Source organism: Bombus vancouverensis, chromosome 14, assembly GCF_051014615.1.
Source record: "Bombus vancouverensis nearcticus chromosome 14, iyBomVanc1_principal, whole genome shotgun sequence".
Taxonomy (NCBI): Eukaryota; Metazoa; Arthropoda; class Insecta; order Hymenoptera; family Apidae; genus Bombus; species Bombus vancouverensis.
The window spans coordinates 1,180,406-1,191,548 of NC_134924.1; the positions used below are offsets into that span (position 1 = coordinate 1,180,406).

The 11,143-nt window shown below is 31.1% G+C and overlaps 1 protein-coding gene across 1 annotated transcript; it reads right to left on the reverse strand.

The window, feature by feature from the left end:
- Positions 1–4: 4 nt before the first annotated feature.
- LOC117158210 (uncharacterized) lies at positions 5–11,124 on the reverse strand. Its single transcript, XM_033336870.2, has 13 exons — positions 10,944–11,124; positions 10,558–10,767; positions 10,268–10,468; positions 10,056–10,195; positions 9,741–9,995; positions 9,513–9,668; positions 8,940–9,433; positions 5,437–5,663; positions 5,144–5,325; positions 4,903–5,050; positions 4,043–4,822; positions 2,612–2,841; positions 5–1,569 (listed from the first exon to the last, which is right to left on the reverse strand). The coding sequence occupies exons 1-13, from the start codon at positions 10,983–10,985 to the stop codon at positions 1,242–1,244; spliced, it is 3,393 nt and encodes a 1,130-aa protein (XP_033192761.2). The 5' UTR covers positions 10,986–11,124; the 3' UTR covers positions 5–1,241.
- Between the last annotated feature and the right edge of the window lie 19 nt (positions 11,125–11,143).

Here is an 11,143-nt window from a genome sequence, read left to right on the forward strand (position 1 = left end):
TGGATACTATTACTGAATTTTTTTATTGAAAATATAAATAATCTGTACAATCTGGTCGAAATTAATATCATTGAAAGTAGGAAAGTGGTAATAACGTTGGTTGATAAACGGATATTCGTCCGATGCAATGGAATAACGGTAATAAGTTAAAACGTATTACATTATAATATATAAAGTCAGTGAAGCAGTGACAAACAGTTTAGGATGATTTATCCACGGTAATACCCAATTTATATGATTAACTTTACTCGACGCTCGAAGCTTGTGTATCATGATAACGTAATATACAATGATAATTGTTCAGAAAAAAGTTCCAATACTTAAGAAAACAAGTTATTTGAAAATGAACGATATGGATCGGAATTACGTTGCCAATTGAAGATAAAATATAATACAACAAAGTGGTTTTGTCGACTGATAAAAAAAAAGAAAAATAGAATATCTCACTATTCGTTGACGTAATAAATATACGATTCTAATCTATACGTATATCACATAATATATATAATCTATATAATATATATAAAAAATATAGTCCGCATTAGAAATATATACATACAGTTTCTTCGAAAAGTAAATTAAAAATTTTACATTTAAACTTTTAGCAGGAGCGTAAACTTACTTCCCGGGGCGACTGTATGTACATATGTGTGTATGTGTGATTGTAGAATTATAACGATCTAAAAACGTCAAAGGATGTTAAAAAGCGTCTGTGTTAATTGCAATTAATAATTCGTTAACCACTTTCGTATCACTATCATTCGTATCACATGTATCTTTAACGTAAACGCATAGCTTTAATACATTAAAATATAATTAGGCTGCAATATATTACAATACTATATTTTGAGTATTTTATATATCTCTGCATAGTATGCGTACATTCTGTGCATTTTTACACCTCCAAATTTCCTATAAATACATAAAAATCTGCAGTCTAATTATGATGATTCTGAATTTTGGATTATTTATATCGCGATTTAAAAAATGTTCCATTTAGAGTTACTAACGTATAAATACATTAACTATCACAAATATAACGTCACATTCATAACCACCAGTTAAATGATAGGGTGAAAAGAGAAGAATACTGTCGCGTTATTGCCATTGTAACAAGGGTCTGTCCTCATACTTCGGTTCGCTTTTAAACTTACAACATATTTACAAGCAAGCATTTTCAACGGCTGTTCTCGTCGCAAGATCACAATACTGTCTTTTCCTCATATCGATTCATCGTGCTGTCAGTGAAACGCAAATATAAGGATGAGCAAAGGCACCGCTATGATGCATAACAAATAAATAGACGTTCTAGGTTCGCACGTGGAGACAACCACGTATTCTTCGTTCCATTGTGAGTCATTGCCACTCAATGGCAACTCTAAGACCGTCCTCTCGTTGCTGAAGATTTTGAAAGGCAATGAACACTCTGTCGTGCTATTCTTACAGGCGTGTACTGGATTCGAGATATTGTAGAGGGTCTTCAGCAGATCGAAACGTACTCGTAAATAATTCGGCTGAATCTCGTTTTCAGAATTGAAGACGAAGAAATAATATCCGTTCGTAGGTACTCTGAAAAGTAGATTAAACGTTGATAACGATAAAATTTTAACAGACAAGTAAAGATAGAATCATCCGAAATATCCGATTAATTCCACAGACACTTGATAATTTCATACACATTTAACAATAGCAATCGCATTCTCGCGATAAAATAATCCAGACATTGTAATCCATTTGAGTCAAATAATTCCTCAGCAACGAATGTAAATTTGTCGTCACGTATGTTCATAAACATTTTTTGTTCAAAATACAGTTAAAGTATAATACTGAAACGAAAAAAATTCCCTCAAGATTGTTAAATAATTTATTGATATGCCATAAACCGTACGATATCGCACATTCTAATCGTATATTTGGTATTCTTACAGGAATACTTTGCATTTAGGAGCACTTAAATTTTCTTAAGTCTTAGAATTATGCATTCTTGAACCTATGTGCCCCTTCGTATCACATAGCAGCACTCTTAAATTCCCTTAAGGTTTTCAAATTACTTAAACTTAGAATTTTTGCATTTCCTCAAATCTTTAAGTTTCCTAGTTTCGTTTAATCATCCAATAATATCTTTATATCCTTCTTCAACGTTCCATCTACATACTTAAAGCTCTTTTCTCTTAGGTCTTAAATCATTAAACGGAATCTAAAATCTTGCAATCTGGATTCTTAGAACTCTTTAAACAGTTTTACTACTTATTATCAAAGAGCTTCTATACTATCTAATGTCTGTAGAGTTATGGAATATGAAATGAACATTTTTCTCTTTTCTATCTTCCTACTCGTGTGTTACTCATTATCGAAACGTAAAAAACTTAATAGAAATTATACTTCTATCAATATTTCTGAATTATTGATAACACGGGACGTAAACTGGCAAAAATGATCGGAATTCGTAATTTTTATATAAAAATAACCAATTATTTTAGTCTTCGAGGAGGCCTCTCTGTTGCTAAAAGAAATCGTCACGTTATCTAAATGTCTGTTTACCTTTGAAATCTTATTTCTGCTATCATTTTAAGTATTCATAAATATTTATAACGGTTTATATGCAATATACCTGTATGTAACCGTGTTAGCGAACGAGGCGGTCAAATGTTCGCTTTCGTGTTTTGGCATACAATATCGATGTGGTGTTAAAGGTAAATTCAGAATCAGTCCTTTGCAATCCAAAAGCCGTTCCTCGGAGCTACTAAACGAGCTCCAAAATTCGGAATTACTTCTGTCGTTCAACGTCGTCTCGTTCACGGTACCCCTGTCCTCGGCTATGCCATCTGGATGCAATGTATCCTGATGTAACAGAAATTATAACAATTATAACAATTATATAATAATGCAGCTTTTAAAAGAAATACTTAATCGTAACAATATTTTATCCATTGTACCTCCTATATTAATTCTATATGAAACGACTTTCATTAATTCATACCCTGCTTATAAGCAGACACCTTTCCTCTAATGCTTCCATAATCTTTAATCGTTTCTTTCTATTTGACGTAACGCGATTGAACGATACTTATCAAACAAAGATTCATCTCTCTTATTGTTCCCGAATTGAATCCGTGACAAATATTAACATTGCCTCGAAAATATCCTGATAAGAAAACTCTCGTACATTCTGTTAAATCCACGTGAATAAGTTGCAAACACCGCGAATAATTATGTTGACCTACTAATTTTTAATGAGGACAATACGAGCATCTGACCGTGTCTATCTCTGCACGATAAAATGTCGATTACGATCTATTAAATTGGACCGTTATCGCTGACGTATTTAACGTCGAGTTATTTACCGAATGAAATTGACATCGTGTGATAATCATCCGATCGAATTAGATTTAATCTGAACATAAGTCAACGACTAAACATCTCGTGGTAGCAGCATCCTCCTCCACCTTAAATCTCATTTCGAAACCTTATCGCGCATAATATTACATGCAACTGTTTTTTATCACTAGCTCGATGGAAATTTGCCGCTGTTAATTTATGTCCACGGAAAATTTTCTACAATCTTCCATGCTTCTACCTCAAATTCTTTGGAGTTACGTTTATCCTTTTAGTGATAATATCTTGAATACACACTGTCATAGATATAAGTATTTGGATACTAATTCGTTACAAGACTGTGGAGGTTTATGAAAATCCATATCTTTATGAACATGACTAAAGAAATAGAACTTGGAAATTTTGTATCACCTTCTAAGTATTAGAATGAATATTCCACTCTGAATATTTGATATATTTTTACACATTGTATGCATTTCTGTACTTTTTAAGTTCATATAAATGCATAAATATTCGCAATCAACTTATATTTAGTAGAAACTTCAAGAAATTTTATTGTACTTATTCTTTTACATTATGAGGGAAACATAATGTGAATAAAATAATAAATTTATAATAAAAATAAAAAGTATTCAATTTGTACTAAATATCAGTAGGTATACAAATACTTATGGTCGACAAGGTACATAGAAAGAAGTCATTTTACCTCCTCGATAGCAGCATCGTCATCTTCATCTTCCTCCGTTAATTCCGTATGAAGAGGCGAAGACAGAATCAAGTCTCTTCGTCTTCTACGTTTCTCAGCATCCGAAAGTGTCTGATCGTTCATCGTCTTGTTCACTGCCTGCCATAGAGCTTCTCCCTCAGCACCCTTCTTCTCAATTTCAACCATCAATTTTTTCAGTACCTTTTTACCCCGATAACCCAAAGAATTGACTTTTTCCAACACATCTCGAAGCACTTCTGCGGATGAAGCTTCCGCTTTTTCGATCTTCTCTTCAGGATTTACTATCGTCTTCTCTTTGCTCGTCTGACTTTGCAGAAGATTTCCACGCAGGAGTTTTCGGTGTTTTTCTATCAATCCTCCTGTGTCGTTCATAACACTCACTACATTTTTCTTCTTCAAGACTTCTTCAAAAGTTTTCATGAACATATTTTCCATCTGTTTGTTCCTAGTTTTCTGTGAATCATCATGGGGATATTGAGTAGGCGGCTTCTCGATGTTATCAGTTTCCACGAAGGTTCCTTCGTAATGGTGATGAGGGTTTTCCTTCTGCTTCTTTTTCGTGTCGAGCGTTTTGGCGAATAGTTCCGTGAGTATCACTTTCATAGCTTTGGCATCCAACTCGTGACTGTTGTAATGATGTGTTATGGTGTTCATCGTGTGCTTCGAGCTGTTTAAAGCGTTAACATGGTCCTTGTGATGAAACTGTATACCCTGCTGCACTCTCTTCATTTTCTCTGGCTCATTGCTAGGACTTTCACTCTATGAAACGTACATGAAATTTATATCGTTTTCGTTTTACACCCTGATAACATCGTGCTAATACAATATACGAAAATTACCTCAAGCGAACCATTCACTGTAAGGAAACCGGTCTCTTTAGCAACTTCCAGGAGTTCCTCCAATTCTTCGCTGCTATCGTCACCAATGAAGGCACATTCATGAAGATGTTTGTGACCGCGGATCATGGTTAAAGAAGCACCAGGCCATCTACCATAAAACCCATCAATTTTTACTTTTTATCGATACTTCCTCAATTTTATGCTTTACTTCAACTTCTTTTCACTTTTACATCAATACTACCTCACACAAGTGGATACAGTAACGCTACTACCACGAAGAAGATAGAAGCCCCAATATTCTTTCATGTCGTCCTCTAAAATCAAATGTCTTGTCATAGAAACGGGTAGAAACTCGTTTTCCATTTTTGGTTCATCATTCATCAGATAGGCGTTAAACGTGGTATTAACTTTAATGACTTGACTCTGCGAAGAATTTTTTCTCGATAATCGCATTATACTTAACAATGTTGCGATAAGCCGTGGGATTAGAACATAATAAAAATATGCCTAGAGATAAAATGAGAATGTACTTACTTGACACCACGTGGTAGATACTTTCGCGTCGATAAGCCTTTGATCGGAAACGGTTAATGGATACAGTTGCTCGCAATAAACACGATATCGCAAGTATATCGGCCCAGCCACCAATACCGCAGGAAGAAACATTCCGAGTAAGCATAAGCGAAATAATCTCAGAGGCACCTTGTACTGAGACCTACGAGGCTGCCAGTCTCTTGGACGAGCACCGTCCTCTACGAATTGTATAACTTTCATGAGAATCTTTCAGTTCAATGATTACTCAAAATTAATTATAGAAACGAATGATAATGAGTAAAATGATTAGTTACAAGAGTAATTGAAAGTTTCAATTTTATTATATCAGGCATACTTTATTTTCATTTTGCTAAAAATATTTAAGAATATATTCGATATAAATGTAATATAGTTTGACTGTGAAGGATAAATACATAATTAATTCGCAGAAGATGCTCGTTTATTTACTTATTACGTTACATAAATATTCACGCTAAATTACGCAACAGAATTATTTGTCGATCTTCTTTGTTAGATGATAAGATAGATAAGATCTTTGTTAGATGAAAGATAAAATTATGCGAGTCAGCCATATTATTTTTGAAACTCTACACTCAAAATAAGCTACATAAATTTCATTTATGTCTGTTCGTTATTTAGAAATTTAAAATGGTGTAATCGTATAGTTTTAGCGACTCGTGATTGTGAAGATTGTGACGTAATTACGTGAAGACACATTAATTAATAAAATTTCTTCTTTGTCGACCTTATGTTTCTCGTTTGGAAAAGATTAGTTAAGTTTATTTTCTGAGACTTTGTTGAAACAACTATAAAATATTTTATAACACTTTATAGACTTGTCTTAACAATCATACAATTGATAATCGTAGGAATAAGTGGAAAATTTTCCTTAGAAACGAAAGTTTTTATTTTGGTACGGAGTCACGAGTAACATCAATCCAGGATATTTTGAATCGCTATCTTGTTGACACAGTCTGTAGTAACAAAGTACGTATATTTTGGATTGAGATACATTCACGATAAGTAATAATCAATAATGACGACATACATTCGTATCGTACAAAGACTTGTAACATCTATGGAATCATTCCTTTTGAGGAAGATTTTTAAACTATTCTATTAATATTTTTTAATTAACGCCTATAAATTATGAATGAAAAATATCAAATCAATTGGGACTTATAAAACTAAAATCAAGTAAAAGTTATAACAACTTAGTAATTGTGATTAAATAGGTTAGGGGTTAGGTCTTATGTCTGCGATCGAATGCGCAAGGTTATCAAACTAGTAGTCTTCCGCGAACGTCAAACGTATGTACATATATATATATATATATATATATATGTATTTATTAAATTCGATAAGTGCAAGAGCAATAACTTTATCGGTTTGCTTTGAACCTAGCAAAAGTAATAACTCAAACCTATAATATTACCATGATTATTATTTTCTGAACATATGCGCTATTGATTTCTGCAATCTTATACATCTACAAATATGCATGTTTTAAAGAAATATATGTAAGTATAAAGTGATTCTAACTCCAAAAATATAGCTGCCGATAATGCATTTTATCTCAAAATCCATTTTCTTTCATAAAATATTTTTTATAACAAAAACTATATTAACTTTATTGAATAAAAATAACGACAATGTTTTTATCTATTCTATAAATAGATAAATATGGAATTAAGTGTTTAAGTACTTTATTATAGCTCCTACAATATATAACACTATTTATTCAATCAATATCAATAACATACGAATGTTGTATATTTGAGTTATCTATTGGAACTTTGAAAACAGAAAAAGACACAAAATTCGATAAAATCATTATCATTTCGGTACACTGAACGATAAAAGATATCAGTGCTCTTATTTAACGACGTTTAAATCAGTTTAATCACTCCAATTGTTCCCAATTTACCATGATGCATATAAATGCATAAAATATATACATATAAAAACCTTTATATAGGTGCGCTAAGATAAAAATTTAAAAATAAGATACTTATATCTTGCGCGAGAAGAAAGATTATTTACGGTGCTATTATGATCGCTATTATGAGCTACATTAAAGAAGAATATGCACGATTAAAGAATGAATGTGTTACATTTCGTTTCAAAGGGCAATACATTTCTTGGCTACTTACAGTGGCTTAAGTAAATACTATCATTACATAATTAGTTAATTCATCTATCAATGCTAATACGATTTTGATAGGCCGTGTTTAAAGCTCTACACTCGATTATAGTATGTATATACATATATGATGTATGTATGCTTTGCAATGCACACATTTCTTAATACCACGTGGTAAAGGAAAAGAATGGAAAGAGAGAATATCATCGCAAAAAGATTAGTAGCTAAAACACGCACTTCACTTTGACTTAATATTTTGCTCAAAAATAGTTAAAATGTATACATATGCGTGATAAATTATTTATTTTAAAACAACGCAATTTATGGAATCAAAACGGGTTATGAAGAAGAAGAACATGAATAGCGATTATCGCTTTACTATTACATCTTCGAAATAATTGATGAAATATACGAACAAAATAAAGCATACCAAGTATATCTATTTTTAATGGCGTCGTTGGCATTCTCCTAGTAGAAACGCGGTATAGACACTCAGAATCACTATTTTCACACGTGGATAGTATTAAAAGCAATAACAGAAACAAACACACATTATATACGTTGATGATTCATTAACAAAAAGATATAATACGTAGTTTGTAAAGAACAGCAATTCTTTTTAAATAAAAATAATCCTTTTTCCAAATTTTTTATTGATTACTACAATTAAAAAGAATGTTTAAATTATTTCTCTTTTTAAAAAAGTTATTAACTTTATTTCCACTGATATTTACAATAAATGTATAATTCATTAAATGAATACATAGTTATATTTATGCAAACGGGAAATTACGTATGTAAATATACGATGCGTATCGTCTGCTGTCAACAGATCGACTGAATCAGTGAACGAATATGTCATGTTTTGTATCAGTATCTTATCAAATTTTACTGTGCTCTGGATAAGCTACGATCTATACGTCTATTTGCACAAAATCATGGCACTATCGTTATCCATCTTTGCCATCAAAATATTGCAGTTATCTAAAGTATGGTAAACACGACCATACGGCACCAAAAGCACACATACGTACATAATTTTCCTTTTTTCCTCAGTTGATGCGAAACTACAAAATACTAAACTACCTAAAAAGTAATATTTGCGCAAAAAATTAATTTTTTAATTTTAAAATATAAAGCTATCACATTTTTTCCAAAATACTACTTACTTCTTCAGTAAATGTATAAATTTTGTTTAAAAGAAATATTTAATATAACGTACTTTTATACACAATTCTATACACAAAAAGATAATACAAAAATGCTATAATTACTTGCATGTGTAGGTATAACATTATTTATGATAAATATTATTTGCGACGAGAATCGGATTGCCTATTTTTATCATCATTTGATTTATGTGATCTTTCTCCTCTTCGTCGCTTATTAAGAGGATTTCGAGGATCATAAATTTCAAACCAATCATCGTCTTTTGTACTTGCATCTTTGGCAAGAACAGGTGCTTTTTCTTCACAATGTAATGCATGTATCATCCAAGACTCATCAGCTGGATCAAAATCATCCTCTTTGTTATCTTCTTTTTTTAATGGACTCAGCGATCTTTCTCTTATAGTTTCCTTAGCAGTTTGAAGTTTAGATTTAAACTTGTTTAATAACTCCATTGTGAAGTCCTCGCGACTTTTCCCCTTTTTAGGTAATTTCGACTTTGCTTCTTTATACTTCTCTTGAGTTTCTATATATTCTTTCATAATCTCAGTTTTCTTTACTTCTTTTTCCACCTGATCTTGTCTTAGTTTTTGATCTGCTTCTTTCGCTTTCTTTTCATTTTGAACATCACGTTTAAAATCCCGAATTTGTTTTCTAATTTCTTCCCTGCATAATAGTTAATTGAAAATACTTAAATATACATTAGAAATAAATATTAATAAACAAATATTAATATAAAACATACGCTTTTCTTTTACGTTCTTCATCTCTGTCCTTCCCAAGATAATATTTATCTTCCTTTATCTCTTTATCATCTTCATCATCATCTACCTTATAATTTTCTGTTTTAGAATTTTTCTTTGTATCTCTTAATTTATTTTTTATTCTTTCTTTCATTGCTCTAAAAATACAAAACTTTTAATAAAAGATCTTACTCAATATAATACGATTATAACGTAAATAATAAACCAACTCCTTTTCTTTTTTTATAACTTCTAATTCCTCTTGAGTTTTTTCTTCCACATCGCTTTCCCAATCGCTACTATGGTCGTTTTTTATTTTTTTGTTTGGAGGTCCAGCCAATTCAATAGCTGGTTGTGCACTTAATTTTGGATCAGTTAGGTGATCATGTGCAGACTTGCCTTTACTACTAAACTGTTTATTAAGTATCACAGATTCTTCTTCATCTTCCTCTGCTTCTTCACCAAAGGATAAAAGATTAAAATTTCTGTAACAGAATGTCTCATTATAAAGTATATTATTAATAAAACAAAATGTTCTTTCTTACTTTACTCCTGTTCTTTTAGTTTTTAAACTATCATTTATTTCTTCATTTTTCTTTGATACTATCCTTGGTACAATATCAGAAAATGGATTCTTCAATATTTGTGTTTTTATAATTTTTGGAGGATAAAGTGGTCTATCATCCTGAAATAAAAAAAATATGGAAAAATAGTAGTTGCATTGATTTCTAATACATTCCAACAACACTAAATTTACCTCATCTACAAGCGCTTCTTCAAGTTTAAGCATGTTAAATATAGTTTCTCCAGTAACCTTACCAAAGATAGTATGCTTATTTTGCAACTCTGGTGTGGAACCAAGAGTAAAAAAGAACTGAGAACCGTTGTCATCTTTTCCAGCATTAGCCATAGCAATTAAACCTCTTCGACAAAACCGTAATCTTGTGTGAAATTCATCCTAATGTATACACATATATATATATATATATAAATCCAACAATTATTTTTTAATAAAACAAATTAATTTTATGTTTCAAGTAAACTCACTTTAAATGGCTGTCCATATATGCTTTCACCACCTTCTCCTGTACCTGTGGGATCACCACCCTGTGCTATAAATCCTTTAATGATTCTATGAAATATGGTGTTATCATAATAGCCTTCCATACATAATTGTATAAAATTTCTACATGCTTTTGGAGTCTCTTTTGCCCATAACTCTAAATCAATGTCACCAACAGTAGTTTTCATCATCACCTATTTAAAATATATTACTTTTGGTAATATAACATGCCATTGAAATAAAGCGTATTATTTAATGATATAAATTATTTAACATTTTAATATAGAAGTTCAAAAATAAATATTATATACAGGTTATGTTTTTAAAAACAGGTATACAATCCATTAAAATATTATGAATTAATACTTACTTTTCCCTTAGTGGGTGGTTCTTGTATATAAATATTACTCATATTTGTAAATCCTCTTTAATAAAAAAGTTATATTTCAACAAATATCAACGAAAACACTTCATATTAAAATTTTAATTCGCTACAATACGTCAACCAAACAGGTGAAAATGTATTACTTAACACCATTGACATAGACTATACATAATATATGTAGACGT